The sequence below is a fragment of the Seriola lalandi genome, unplaced genomic scaffold (genome assembly GCF_002814215.2).
Source record: "Seriola lalandi dorsalis isolate HSWRI2012SDOR001 ecotype SW California unplaced genomic scaffold, Sedor1 jcf7180002054901, whole genome shotgun sequence".
In the NCBI taxonomy this organism is placed as follows: domain Eukaryota; kingdom Metazoa; phylum Chordata; class Actinopteri; order Carangiformes; family Carangidae; genus Seriola; species Seriola lalandi.
In genome coordinates, this window is record NW_019525453.1 from 3,153,843 (window position 1) to 3,169,435 (window position 15,593).

Here is a 15,593-nt window from a genome sequence, read left to right on the forward strand (position 1 = left end):
AGACCTCTGCAATCAATGTTACTTTATTGGCACCTACTTTTATGAGGCACATACGTCAATATTTGAATTTTTCACCATTTGGATTAAACATTTAGCATTTATCCTTTGATATGTGGCACTCTGAGATTATGGTGAAATCTATCAGACCAGAGTATTAAATGCCACACAAAGTTTAAGGACAAACTATTGAAAGCAGATGGTGATGCTTGTCAGAAATAAGGAAGCGGAGCTACTCACACAGATTCTAAGATTAAAATAAGAGAGAAACAGTATAGAATCAATTTTTTGACATGGTTATCAGACTCTACTGCTGATAAATCCACTCAAATTGGCATTTGTGTGGTGACTGATGGGAAAATTTTATGCGGTGCTCCTGCAAATTCACAAAGAGCCACAAGAAGGCTGATGCACAGTTTTTCGGAGAACATACGATCCCTGTCATCTGCGTTGCAAACCTCCAGCCAGCTGAGATCGGCGGACTCCTGCAATCTCACACTCTAATGGAGAGGTGCAGAGGTGAGTTACTCAGATGAAGTAGAAGAAAAAAAGAAATTGAAGATTTTCCCGGTTGTCTGAACAACCCACCGCACTGGTTCCTAAGAAGAGACACCCGGGTCACCCCGTCTCCGAGGGGAGAGGGAGAGAAGAAGGAGGGGTTGGAGGAGAGTTGGAGCAAGCGAGAGAAGCAGAGCGAAACAGAAAGACAGAAATGGCCAAGGAGTGATTGAGAAAAGCAAAAGAGAGGGTGAGAAATGAAGAAAGTGGAATGGAAAAAGAGGCTCTGTGTTCTAATCTGATATCCAATGGTTTGTGCCTCTGCGCAGAGCCATGACATCCGGGGCGCGGAGATGTGATTGAGCTCTCGGTCAAGCTCAAATCTCCTATCCATGTGTGACCGAAAAAACAACTAGCAAAGTCCTGGTGAGAGACGGAGAGGAGGAGAGCAGAGAGGGAATAGTCTGCTTTCGTCAAGCCACAGGAGAAGGTTTGCGACCCTGTGGGCTGAGTTTACATGCACGGTCCAGCACCAGCTCGCCGCTCTCCCTCGCCTCCGTCCCCGCTGCCCCGTTTGGAGGCAGAGAGCAGTGGAAATCACTACCCCAGAACCTGTGACACTTTTTAATGACATGTCAGGGCAGAATGTCACAGCATTGCTGAGAAATTCGGGCAAGAGGCGAAGAAAAGCTTTAAGCCTTGAGCTAAGTTCATGTGCGTTTGCATTCATCTGAGCGTGCGTGTTATGTGTGTCTTTGTAAGTTTGTGTGTCTGCATGTGCTGTGGGTTGTAAGCTGCAGGCTATAGAGTGGAAAAGTGGCATATTGAAGGCGATGGGTAAATAATATGCAATTTTCTCTCTCCGCTATGCTGTCACTAACATCCGATGGCACCAGGAAACGGGGCCCGGACATCGCTTAGAGACAGAGCGAGAGCATTTGAGCGTTAATAATGGTTTGCTATGAGACACAAAGCCACTGAATGAAAGAAGAGAGCTGTTACAGTTTTCTTTGATTGACTATCACTGAAGGTGTGCCGCCCTGCAAGCATCTGCATGTTTCTGTTTCTGTATTTTAAAGCAAATGGGTAACGGTGAGGGGAAATTTTCTATCATTTTATAAACTAATCATTAATAAAAGCAGAACAGACAGATTAAAGCATGATTCAATAATGAAAATTGGCCATTTGTTGGAGCCCTGCAATAAATGATGAATATATTAATGTATACATCTAAACGCGGAGGTGGAGATTGAAATAGAACATCAGAGAACTAAATCTCCCTTCTCATTTAGTCTACAAAACGCTGCTTTCATAAGTTCAATAAACAAGGGGCTGAAATGCTCTCCTGCATCGTGTTTTCTCTGTGAAGGTGCTGACAGAGAGAAACCTGTCCTTCCTTTCACCCAGCAGTCTTTTGTGGGACAACCACAGACACACGGCTCCAATTATAACAGGCCAGCCACTGCCAAATCCCTGAATAGGACCTCCATTACGCCTCACTCCAACATATTTCATAGAGGATCCTATCTTGCCAGGTGACTCAACCTGACAAAAGAGGCTGATTAATTGGCTCTTTGGAAAGGGGCCAACTAATGTAACAGCTAAAAAGGAGAGGTAATGGTGTATTTTCATGATAAAAAAGGCCAGCCCTGCCATTAGCAAGGGCCCGCTGTCCACTCATCAGAAATAACAATGGCCTGCCCTGACATTTGCAGTTCCCAAGCCAAATTAATATAGTTAAAGGTATTACTTCATATTATTTTGGGGATTTTATACAATTGAGTCTGGTAATGTGGTGATGTGATTCTTTTTTTTCGTTCAGCACTCATTAAGAAGAAAAAATCATTTCCCAGAACAAATGATGCTATCATTATGTAGTTAGAGAATGAAATTATCAAAGGACAAAAATGCTTTGAGGCTGTGAAGGGATATAAACTGAGTTTCCCTCACTGTTTTACGATTCATTTACCTTCAAATCCACAAATGACCCTTTCACCACAAGCATCACTTTTAATTTAGTGACTCTCTTTTTAAGCTCCAAGTTCAAAATGGAAACTTTTCATCGTTGCACGCGCCTTAAAAGGTTAATAGTGTGTTTTTTCTTTTTGGTTTTTTTTGAGATGAGGAACTTTATGTCACAACAATCATCCTTGAAAAGGAAGCTGTTTTGTAGAGCAAGTCAAAGTGAACGCAACACAGGACGCCCCCAGCATGATCTGTGACAAATACACACTCTTGAGGAGACGAAGCCAGGCGATGGAGATTGATGCAGCGAGCAATCTTTGCTTTTTCTCTCCAACTCACAAGCACACATTCCTGCACAAACACACACACACACGTACACACAGGGATTTACATAAAATGCACGGGATGTCACTCTTCATATCTCAAACATTCACACAAGACTGGGAGTCACTTGTTTATCGGCACAAGTACGACTTGTGTATTAGAGAATGGACGTGATCTGATGCAAGCCAGTGAACTCCGGACCTCCATTTTCATCTGTGTCCTTTGTTGTCCCAGAGCGTGCTCGGTCCTGATGTGTGCAGCCATTTGAACCAAAGCTACTCAACCACGGCGGCTGCATATCCACAGCGAGTCAAAGGCGTCTCATTTTCCACTGGGCTCTCTCTTATAAACACAGAAGAGTTGCTTGAGCGATACAGTGCATAGAGAACAAACACTTTACACTATCTGTTCAAAGGCAGTAATCTTCTCTGATTTCCCAAGATTCATGATGAATAGTAAAAATGTACTCCACCCACTATATCATCAAACAGACGCCAGTCGATGTCAAAGATGATTCAGTGAGAAACAAGCCAGAAAGTTTTATGTTAACGTACCTCAAGCAGTCTCTCATACGAAATGTGTTTTTAATTAAATGAGCATAAGAAAACGTTTTTTTTTTTGTTTTTTTTTTCCTTTAAATGAAATCATGCTGAAGTAGGCCTTGGAGGAGAACACATTGCACCTGTCAGTAGTTGCTCAGGGCAGCAGTCAGCATCTGTCGTTCGCTACATCTCTCTCCATCCCCCATCCATCCTTTTGGCTGATGTGCACACATGGTTACGCCAGGCAGTCATAAAAACCCACAAACACGCTCAGCAAAGCATCTCTTGAACCCAGATGAAGAGCCATTTGCGAGAGCATATTTTACTCATCCATAAATTTTTTTAACCTGAAGAAAAAGCACTTGCACAGAAACCTGCACACACTCAAAGGGACACTGAGCTGTGGTCATTTCAGCTGAGTGGCTTTGTTAGCGCTGTGAGACTAAACATGGGCACATGCTCTATTGAACACACACTTGTGAATCAGTGAGTGAGTATGTGTGTGTGTTTTTGTTTTTTTGTTTTTTTGTTTTTTTTTTTCCATTCAGGGCTGCGTTTTAAGCAGCGGGTTGTCCATTTTTCACACTAAAGCAGACACATACTCCTATCTACTCAGAGCAAAGCAAATAGATATGACCGTTCATGTGTCATTTATTTGATGCCACCGTGGCACTGAATCACTTCACGCAGACACACACACATATAGTAAGAGGCGTTAGTCCTCGCTGACAGTAGTGGAATGGGAAATGCTCAGTGGACATTTGTCATCTGTGTTAGCGGATGGCGGCCTCCTGGCTGTTTCTCTGCTGCCTCTGACAGACCTGAGAGGCTCGCTGTTAGACACATTATCCCTGCCTTTCAGCAGGCTCAGCCCATTCTCATCCTGTGTGTGTGTGTGTGTGTGTGTGTGTGTGTGTGTGTGTGTGTGTGTGTGTGTGTGTGTGTGTGTGAGTTTAAAAGTATATGCATTCTGACAGGGCTGCAGGGCATGTGAATCCGCTGGCACTGAGAATGTTTACCTGGTTTGTTGCTGCATTGGGTCAGTGTGCAAGATAAAAATCAATAAAGAGGCGAAGTCACAAGGTGTTATCTGGGTTGTATGTCAGAATACAATTGGATAAGCATATGGACTCCTTATAAATGCTGCTTGTCCAGGGAGAAGGGAAGTGGGCGAATTAAGTGTGGGCGGACCAGCTAAAAGCAGCGTTACCATATGTCCACAGACTCCTGTGGATACTTTCCATATGTTTCACATGTTAAAAAACACTGAACTCCTCATTAAGAATATGAAAAGATCGTGCCATATTTTTTTTAAATGCACAGTAGGCGCTGTATCTCTCAACTGGCACAGTAGCTGTTATGACTCAAATCCATCAGATGTTAAAAAGATTTACATGAATTGCCTGGATGAGTGGGCGAGAAGATGAAAATGACAGGTCACACCATTCGTCTGGAGGGACAGCGCTCGCATTCACCATGCGTGCCTGTGCATGAGAGAGTGGCTGCTTGAGAGCTTGTTGAAGATGGAGAGAAATGGAGTCAGATATACAGTATGCTGTCTGCACACATCTGCAGAGTGCAGGCACGTCACTCACTGGCTTGAGCGTTGTGTGAGTTTTATCACATGCATGCACACATATAGGCAAAATAACAATCAAACCCTTTTAACACACAATTCACACGGCATGCATCCAGAGCATGCACTCTTCACTCCCCATGCTTCCAGAGAGGACGGTAAAAGCCTTCATGCCTTTGCGTCTTTCAATATTTACCAGACTTAACACCTGAGGAAGGTTTCAGTCTCTTAAAATATCAACTCTATTGCCTTTCAGATTAGCCTTTGAAATACAGAAAAATCTGCCATGAACTCAATTTCAGACATGTAAGAAATCTTGACTTATCCAGATATGCATAAAGCACAAGAATATAGTCATTTAATTTTCCCTTACTGAAGAACTAAGCCTCAGTTCACCTGCAAGGTGCATGTTGGCAATATTATTGTAATCCCATGAGTGTATCTGCCACCAAAAGAAGAGATTTCATCCATAAACATAATGCCTGAGAGAATTTTGGCAGTTTGGGTTTTGATAGGAAAAGGAAGACAGAGGTAATGGAAGGGCTTAGAAATCATATAAAGCTGCCGGTACATTATTAATGTAATATTTCAACAATGGTAACTGAGCAAATTATTATCTAGTACAGCTGTGTTACTAATTTTTCAAGGACATACCTCTCTAAATTACAGTTCAACTCAAAACCATATGACCTACTTGTCACTTTGCCCTTTCGAAACATCAGATACCTGCTGCACTTTCTGTGAGGAATCTACATGCTAGCAGCGACAATGTTAACACGCTAATGTTTATCAGTTATAGCCTCATACAGAACCACGAACTTAGTTAATCTTAGTTGAGCATGTATACAAAGTGGAAATTTGACCTGACAACGCTGCTAGGTAAAAAGTCAGCTGATCGTCAAAGTCAGTAGGATTCGTCATGTAGAGACATTGTGCAATTTGTGCAAAACTTCATGAGAATTCATCCAATAGTTGAAATATTTGGACCAAAGTAGTTGACTGACCACATGAACATCAACCCCAGAGCTGTCCTGCTAGCGTGGCTAACAAGCTCTGTTAGGCTACATAAAAAATGGGGCCATGGCCTTTTCATACCTATAATCCATAAACAGATTTGTAGCATATGCCCAGGTACACATTGGCATTTAAAAGCAGTTAAAAGCAAATATGGATTTGATCCTCCCCCAAATTAATGATTTGAGTGCATTTACTTAATGGCAAGCGATTTAAGAGAAAACAACAGTAATTAAAGGCAGCGATTAAAAACCAGAGGCTTGAAACTATCCAGTCCCACAGTGTACCCGTACTGTTGTGTAAGACATATGACTGCTGGTTAACTGGACACTGGGTAACTGAACTACATTTGATCTAGATTTGCATAAAAGCATGTGATTAGATAAGGTGCTGCCACCACTGATGGCAGCCCTAACCGTCCATTTAATGTCGGTGAGTGAGTCAATGACCACAAGGTATGACAGAGCAGATTGCATTTCTACACTACTAAAAAATACAAGAGAACACAATGTAGCTCATAAAATCCTCTAACTTAAATAAAAAAATAAGGAAGGCATTACTCCCTGGCGGTATCAAGGTAACAACAAAACGTTCTTGTCTTAAAAACACTTTCTTTCAACAGATAAACAAGAACCTTAAGTAAACAGTATTTGCAATAATTCCTGCTTGAGGAGTCTCAATGGCTGGCACGAAGCAGGACTCCATTTTTTCATGGGATCTGACACTTTGGATTTGAATATTAGCAGCTAGTGTGCAACTCTCCCTCATTTCCATGCCGATATATGCGTGTGTGGGAGGAAGAGCGAGGAGCGGGAATGGAGGTGGAGAGAGAGACAGAAAGTGGAAAAAGAAGTGGGAGAGATAGTGAGTTAGTTAGAAGTAGAGAGGAAGAGTAACTTGTTTTTTTTTCCAGAAATAGAGGGGCAGACGGTGAGAGATGAGGGAGGAAAACAGCCAGGCATTATCCCACCACTCTCCACCAAACATCCATCCGCACACACGCACACACCCACACACACACACACACACACACACACACACACACACACACACACCCCACAATTGAATCCACGGTTGTTTATTTAATCAGAGGTCAGCCTCAGTAACTTTACATTTTCTTAATCTCTTCAACAAGATTTACAGTCAAATCTGCCTTCGGACTGAACACACCAACCAGATTAACGACAACTATGACCACAAACGGTACATGGTTATAATGAAACACAATGACGCTACAGACGTTGCTGCTGCAGTGTATGCGTCTGTGTCTTTCTGTCTCTCACATGTGCAGATATTTGTGCATATAAGTGTGGGTGTCTTTTGGCTGGATATTTATGAGGTAACAGTCCTTACCTTTCTGCAGACCAGATGCTCTCTGTTTGAGGTAGTTTTACTGCCATTTTAAAGATGTTTGGCAAGGGAAGAGAGGCTACAACAGATGTGGGTTTGTGTGTAGTTAAGATTTGCAGATGGTACAGTAGAATGCTTTTGTTTTTCTTTACTTCATCTTCCTAAGGTAAAGGGAACTTAACTTGGCATGGAAGTGTGTGTGTAACTGAGCACTGATGTGGATGTGGTTTTCCCAGTTTGCCCAGACAATACTGCTAATGAGAACACATGGGCGCGGAGCTCTAACACAGATTAGTCTGTCCATCATGCCTTGAACTCTCAGCCTGCTGACTGGTTGTGCTCAGTGTTCATCTTCTTTACAAATTCTGAAAGCAGTCCGTTTCTTGAAGAGCACCTCAATGACCGATTTCTATGCTTGCTTATTCCTATTCAAGGTCACTGATATGTATCCCAGGATGCAGTCCACGGAAGGCAAGGAAAGTCTTGGGATAGGTTGTGAGTGTAATGCAGTTATACACACAGATTCGGGTAATTTAGAGTCTCCAGCCCACCTTAGCAGCATGTTTTTTGACTGAAGAGGAGAAGCAGAATATTTGGATGAAATCCACATGAAACCCATGCAACATGCAAACTCCACACCCAAGAGGACCAAAGACATAATTTCTTTCTTTCTTTTCTTGCTTTCTCGCTCGTCCACCTGCAGTTCAAAATAGGAGCAAGATTTGACCATGCAGTGCAAGACCGTTTGAGCACATTTATTTCTGCCATGCCACTAAGGGCACCACCTGGCTGAAACTGCCCCATATTCAGCTTTAATTTAGCTCTGAGGGTCAGAGCGGTCAGTTGTAGACCTATTTCAGACGACCTGCAGATGCACATGCATGACCTCATGAGCCAAAATCAAGTTTAAATACAACAAAATGAAGGTTTTTTTCTTCCTGCATTTGTGTGAATTTGAAGGATGTTTGTCTCAAAGAGATTTACTTTTTGAAATTTGTCCACATCCGATTACTGGCATTATAATAATAATAATATAATATAACATGTCATAAGACCCAAGTAGGCGAGGTTGCAGTAGACCTGGAAAAAAGTATCTTGTAATATAAAAGCAGAGCAGTAAGCCTGAAGCTTAAGTCACCTCCATTTGAGTGTGACATGACTCTGTAATTACTGGGGCAAGTCTCCCACTATGGGGGCACTTTAATTGGAAGTAGGAGCTTCTCCCGAGCTAGTGATTCTTCCCTTAAGAATATCCCTGTATGCTAAGTAGCTTGCTTTTGACTACCTTCTTGCTGTGTTTGGCAGTCACTCCCAGCACCTCAGTTCAGTGTTTATGTGGGTATTGAGCTGTTTGTTTGATAAACTGTTGGGTAAGCTGTGCGCGTTCATGGAGGAGGGAAGCAGACAGTCCCATCAGCAGGACGGCGTCTCTCTCCGAGCTCCCTCACAGAGAGGAAATGTCATCAGCAGATTTCTCTGACTGGCGTAGAACAGTGACATCCTCTATCCCATCTTCTCTTCAGTTGACTTGAGTTCGCTTATCTTGTCTTTTTCATTTCATTGTCCTGCTACTCTTTTTCTTCTCCTTTGTCCCATCCTCTTTGCTGTTCTGTCCCTTCCTGCCCAAGCCAGTCCCTCCTCTCATCCTCTTAGTCCCTCTCCTGTTATCTTTGGCTGTCTTATTTCCTCCTTTTTGGTCCAATGCGCCCAGGACATCGGTAGAGAACAAATGGGACACATGCCAGAGTAAAAAGGCCTCAGGTGGGAGAGGGAGATGCTTAGGCAGAGTGTCAGCTTATTATTTGTTCTCCCCTGAATGGTGTTTTTCTGAGTCTGTTGTTTTGTCGCTCTCCCTGTGTGGCTCAGTCACGTCGCTCTGAGCCGAAGGGTCAACAGGGTCAATCTCCGCCCAGCTCTCTGTCGCTCTGTCCATGCTTGTTTACAGCTTTTACTGTCGACATAGATGAAACTCCCATGGGGGCTACAGACCAGCACACATACACTTATACACACTCACTGGGAAAAAAAAATCACACACACACACACACACACAGAGCAGCAAGAGCTATAGACAAGGTTGCCATGGTAACAGTCTGTCCTGCCTCTGCATCTGAACACCTATACAGTGTAAGCACATGTAAATGGTAAATGCACACCCAGTGATCGGAAGAACACTCACACAAGCACAAATATTTGTGTTGCTGTGGTTGAAGGTTTTCATCATTTCGGTTCAAAGACAAATCCTCATGCACAAGCTCCGCAGCGTTAAAAAAGGGGCCCCTTAAAAAAAAAAAAAAAAATCTCAAGCCACAATTATTTGAAATTAGTGTTTATTTTTTTTAAATCATTTTATTCAATTCAAAAGTTTAACTGGTGGCGCTGTAGCATCTTGGCTTGAATGGGTTATTAACCAGAGCTGGGTCTTAATTTAGCTGCAGAAGAACATTAGTTGTCAGAAAAAAAATCTCAAGCAGAAGGTGGAAGTGGTAAGATACCCCCTGCTGCCTCATTTCAGCTCTTGCAGCGTAACCAAATGCACATCCAAAATTGGGATGGTGAGCGGATCTTGCTGAAAAGTTTTGCCAAATGTTAGTCAGTGATGAATAACTCTTAATGACAGAATTAGAAGTCTTGAGAGTTGTTTTTTCTTGTTTTTGAAATGAACGAGTGACTACGCCTGTCATGGTGCATGAAGGATATTTTCTCACTTTTCTACCCTTGCCAGGGCATTTTGTCCTGCACAAGTATAGAAATAGAAAATTGACACATGCAGGGTGTTGAGCTGAAGCTTTGAGGGCCTGACACAGACAGTAACTGATCTAATGGTCTTTCTACAAATAGGTTTCCTCACCCTAACAGCCCATGCTTTTATCAAATATGATTTGAGATAATACACGAGTTGCCTTTCCTGTCTTCTTTTAAGATATAAAACATGGTTATTTGTACAGAAAAAAACATGTATAATGAGGTTGGGAGTTAATCCAGCTGTTCTTTGAGAAAGATGTTACAACTCCGTGTTCACTGCCTATGATTCAGTTTGTTTTTATCTGCTACTTGTTTAATGTTGTTCATGTAAAATCTTTTTGATCATCCCTGAAAATTTCACTCAATCTAAATTAGTTTAGATGTCTGCAAACACTGTTTTATTAGTGTTTGCTTTATTTTTGCCTCTGATATTTAAGCAACATTCGCTGATTGCTTCCTTCAACATCCAATCATTCTTTGCTTCTTTTCCTCCTCTGCGTCTGTCTCCTCAGCATTTGTCAGAACTGTTGGCAGTGGTGCGTCTTCCCTTCATCCACCCGTCCTACCTACTGAACGTGGTGGATAACGAGGAGCTGATCAAATCGTCGGAGGCGTGTCGTGATCTGGTCAACGAAGCCAAGCGTTACCACATGCTGCCGCACGCGCGGCAAGAGATGCAGACACCCAGGACCCGGCCAAGACTTTCTGCTGGTAAACACACACTCACGCGGATAAGCAGACATAAACTGCATCCTCTTTGTCCTGACTGACATTAGAACAAGGTGCTGGGGACATGATCTGCTTCCTACCGGTGTAATTGACCCAGAACACACTGCCGGCATCCATGCACCAATGACAAACATCCACTGCTGCAACAAGGTGACACAGAGGTGGCTTGCCATTGTATTGTATTCATTTTAGCCCACATCTGAAAAGCAGTGTTTTAGAGCTCCATATTCTTTTCACACTTAGATACTTATACTTAAAAGTACACAAGAGTAACGCATAATATTTCGAAAAAGACGTGTTCTTTCCACAATCAAACAAATGACTACTGATTCAGGTTACAGTGAAAAGTTGGTTTTGTTGGGCTACTGAATGCAAGCTCTTTTACAGCCAACACCACGACATTAACATCTACTTTTTAACACCAGCTACGTACAGTCCATCCTCACTTTCTAAGCACCCAGCCAACCATTCCCTGTCCGACCGCTGCCGATATCCAAGCCATTGAAGACCATTTTTGTTTACATCGTTAAAATCAAAGAATTATTCATGGAAATTGGTAGGCGCCTGCAAATTGCTTTTGGCCGTTAGATTTTTCCCTCAGGTCGGCCAGGACCCTACTCTTTCCCCCTGTAAAGAGCTGGCTAATTATAGTGTCTGCATGGTATTACGAGCTTCGCACCAGCACACCTTACCATTCAGCACAAGTTATTTTCTGCTTGGTAGAATAAAGATAATTGCCTAACAAATGGCACTTTATGGAGAGGTCAGTTTACCAGCCAGCGCTGTTGTCCAGCCAGTGTGTTTATTTGCAAGTAAACAAACAGAGGGGGAATTGCGTTAGGTTAATATTTTTGCATCTTTAATTGCCTGTAATGCAGTCGCAGGAGGCTTTATAAAGAATCATTTGCCTCTTGAGAATAGACGTTTGTGGCATTATATGTACACAGCATCCTCCCATTCCTCATGCTCGATCCTCCAGCACTTTCTCTTTGTTCTCAGCAGTTTCTTGAAGCGTTTTCTGTCAAGGCCCATTTTATAGTGTTTGGTATGTGCATATCTTATGCATCCTGCAGCCCCATTATGCAAGGCCGAAGTGTGTATTGATTCACAGCAGCTTGTGGCTCTGTACAACAGAATTATATAAATGCATAAATGCTGGCGGGATGAATACATTTATGATGCATTATACCCCGATGGCTTGGTGAAAGAGAAATATATGTAAGTTTTCCAGATCAAGTTTTGAACTCCTCTGAAGCTGAAGTCCTTATTATGACTGACTAACTGAGCTGAGTGTGTCTGTGTGTCCGCTTCGCAATGTAAAGTGTGAAGAACTGTGTTCTGATGTACTATATTTGGTGTGCAGATAAATACGAACGTAGCTTGACATTTTGTGTAGTTGGTGTATTCTCCGAGGCCTGAGTGTGTCTTTTATGCCTGAGCATGTGTGTGTGTGTGTGTGTTGGTGGTCGTGATTGTTTGTGTGCACGCATGTGTTGCTCAGCCATCTGCTGCATTGGACAGGGTGGGCTCTGCACAGCAGGGTGCATGATCACTGGGATTGCAGGGTAGATGTGGGGCCTAGCACGTGGACATGCAGGACAGTGAGAAAGATTAAATAAAGACTGGAAGGAGAGCTTGAGGTTGTTGGAGAGTATGGTTGCCACACAGAGGACAAGAAAGTCGAGGGAGAACAGGAGGAGAGGTCGGGATGTGGTCAGAGAGAGGGAGGGAGAGAAGGACCCAGGGGGATCAGAAATGAAATTTGAAGGGCAGACATTTGATTGAGTTTATTCCTTGAGCATGTGTCTACTTGTGTAAGCAGTAAGTGAGTGTGTGGGTGTGTGTGTTTTGTGTGTGTATTTTAAATGTGCGTAAGCAGATGGGGCACCACCTGAGCTCGGTTGATAAGTCTGTCAGGCGGAAAAAGAAAGGAAAACTGCCATCCGTGAAGCGCTTCTTGCTGAGCACAGTCAATCTGTGAACTTGTGAGTCGCGTGCGTATGTGGGTGTATTATAGTGAGTGTGTTAGTGCTCATACAGTGTGTGTATGTGTGGACACCTCTGAGCGCCTCAAACATTCAGTCTTCTTACCAGTGATAAATTTGACTTGAATTGCAATGAATTTAGTCTTGAAATTTTGTTTACTCTTTGCAGATTTTTAATTAACATCCTCTCACTTTAGACCTAAATCTGTCAGTCCAATGATAAAAGTTAGAGGTTCCCTTACCCTTCATTTATAAAGACCAAGCAATACTAGACTATTGAGCTATCAATTTTTGAGAGTCGAAAAATAATAGTGATATATATCAGCTGATTAAAATTTTTACACTTTTTATTTGGATCTTAAATTTGATTATTAAATATATATTATTTATATCGAACAGAGTTCAATATCCCCATCTACCTGTAACCCAGAGAGAAAATATATGAATTTCCCAAATTGTCAAACTAGTCCTTTAAAGAGTTGTGCTCAAACTGTGTGGGGCATTTAACTTTCAAAAGTAAACTTGCTGCATTACCTCAGATATTTTTGCCATTTGTGCATCACAAGTTCCTTTTAGTTAACATCCAACATATATATATATTTAACAATATAATATTATAATTATATAATAATATATAACAAAGTTATAGAAAATATCTTGGCTAACAGTGGCTGATTTACACATCCAGCAGAGTAACATTAGCTTTAATTAGAGTCATGATCCAACTGACTAATTTACGTACAATATTCCCGCTCCTTTTAGCATTTTATCTTCACCAGCTCCTGAGGGAAATATCTGGGGTTTTAGCTTCTAAATGTTCCACAGTGAGAGTGAATTTAAAACAGCAAAGTTATGAGACGTAAAACCACACTAGTTAGTTAAAAAGACGCTAAAAGGCTCAGAGCTGAGGGGAAGTGTAGAGCTGGTGATCAATCTCCATGGGTTCTTCATTACAAGTGACACATTTCACATTACATGTAGTCATTTTATCCATTTTAATATAGAAAGAAGCTTTAAATATTATATTATAAGGGTCAAAACCTAGTGAATTTTTGATAGTAGGATAAAAAGTGCTTGCAAAATCTCTTAAATACTTTATTTACCAGTTCCATATTGTTTTCCATATTCATCTCATATATCATGTCAAGGGTAAGAAAACCATTAATATGAATATTAATGGCCTATGAATATATACTCATACAACGTGTTCATAAAATGGAATGGCATCAAATTGTTTGTGTTTAACAATAAGACCTAAATTTACTCAGTTGTTGCTCCATTAGCTAAGAGCTCTAAAGAAGTTATTTCTACTGGAGCTGAATAGAAGCAGCCAGATGGTTTCCACATACCAGATAATTGTCTTGTTTACCCAGGTTTTTCTTTATATATAACCCTGCTGTGCTGCATTGTTGTAATTTCTCTCTTTACTTAGTTGCCCAGGTTTTATTGATGGTTAATATATATATCAATCACTCTGAGGTCCTGGTGTGTCACCATATTATTTCAGTTTGTGTGCTCCTATGCAGTTAATGGAACTAGTTAAAAAAAAAGAAGATATATTCATGTGAATGGGAAAGTGGTCTCAGACTTTTGGATCCCACTGTATCTATGACAACATTTGGACAAATTATCTCTCAGAATTACAACTAGGCAAGAGTCATAAAAATCTGAATAACCACCATGACATGAAGTTTATTTTTGGGCCGCCTCACTGAAAATGAGACAGTCCTGTGTCTCATTTTACATCTATTTTGCATTTTGGAACATTTCATTGAGTGGATGCTCTGCCCATTAATTTTATTAGATGCTAATTAAGGGGGCAAAAAGATATTCAGCATAGAAATTGTCTGTCTGTGATCTTCAAATATAGACACAATTTTAAATATGTAGAACGGTTGCTATGCTTGGGTTTTTGTGTGAATGTGTGTGTGCACAGATGGCATTATTGTATGTATTTATTAACATAATGTGTGCACTAATTTGAATGTTAAGCCTTCTTATTTTCATCTTCGGCTTTGTTACTATACAGTGCCTCAGTTTTTGTGCTGCAACAACACGGGGGATGTAGCTGATTGTCTTTTGTTAAAGCCTCCTGTCTTTCTCATTTGGCCAGAAAAGAGTCTTGGGTAAAGTGAAAACTATGAATGTCTCATACTGAATCCACAGTGTTTTGCATGGTGTATGTGTATCCATTAGCTGCTAATTGGTTAATTAGAGTGTGGATGTGCATCTGATTAGCTGTCATTAGACTTTGCAGGGGATCAGGAGGATTAAACAGCCGCTGGTGCTGAGAGTTGACTCACAAACCTTTTTTGTCTTATATCATAAGATGATTTTAACATCCTTATGTGTGCTTGTGTCTTTATTAAGGAGCAAAGTTTTCTTTGGTGTACATGATGTGTGTGTGTATGTGCACCCGCCCAGACAAAGCCATATATTATGTTCCCATTTCCTTCTCTCCACATGTGTCGCTGTACTCGGCTCAGAGGAGGGTGGAGAGCGCCGGGGCAAACTGTTAACTCAACCCAGCCAAGTGGAATAGCACTCAGACAAATGAGCTGTAATGACTAGGAGACACAGGGGTCCAGCTCGGCTCACACTGTTTCTCTGTCTCGCTCACACACACACACACACACACACACACACACACACACACACACACACACACACACACACACACACAGATACATACACAAACACATAAACACAATTGTTAAACCTTTAAGTACATACACTGTGGGAGGGAAACCTCCAGCAGTAGCTGCCTCACTCTTTCTTAGTCCGTCTTTCTCTCTGTCCACTTTATCATCTGTAATCAAGTGGAAAAGTTAACAACTACAGTAGCAAATGCACAGCAGCAACATCAAG

The 15,593-nt window shown here is 41.6% G+C and overlaps 1 protein-coding gene across 2 annotated transcripts in view; it reads left to right on the forward strand.

The window, feature by feature from the left end:
- Window positions 1-15,593, forward strand: part of klhl29 (kelch-like family member 29) — a 202,479-nt gene that overhangs the window by 139,753 nt on the left and 47,133 nt on the right. For both annotated transcript variants that reach the window (XM_023430264.2, XM_023430263.2), the window contains exon 10: window positions 10,524-10,722. In XM_023430264.2, coding sequence (XP_023286032.1) covers window positions 10,524-10,722 — 199 coding nt within the window. The remainder of the gene's footprint in view (window positions 1-10,523; window positions 10,723-15,593) is intronic.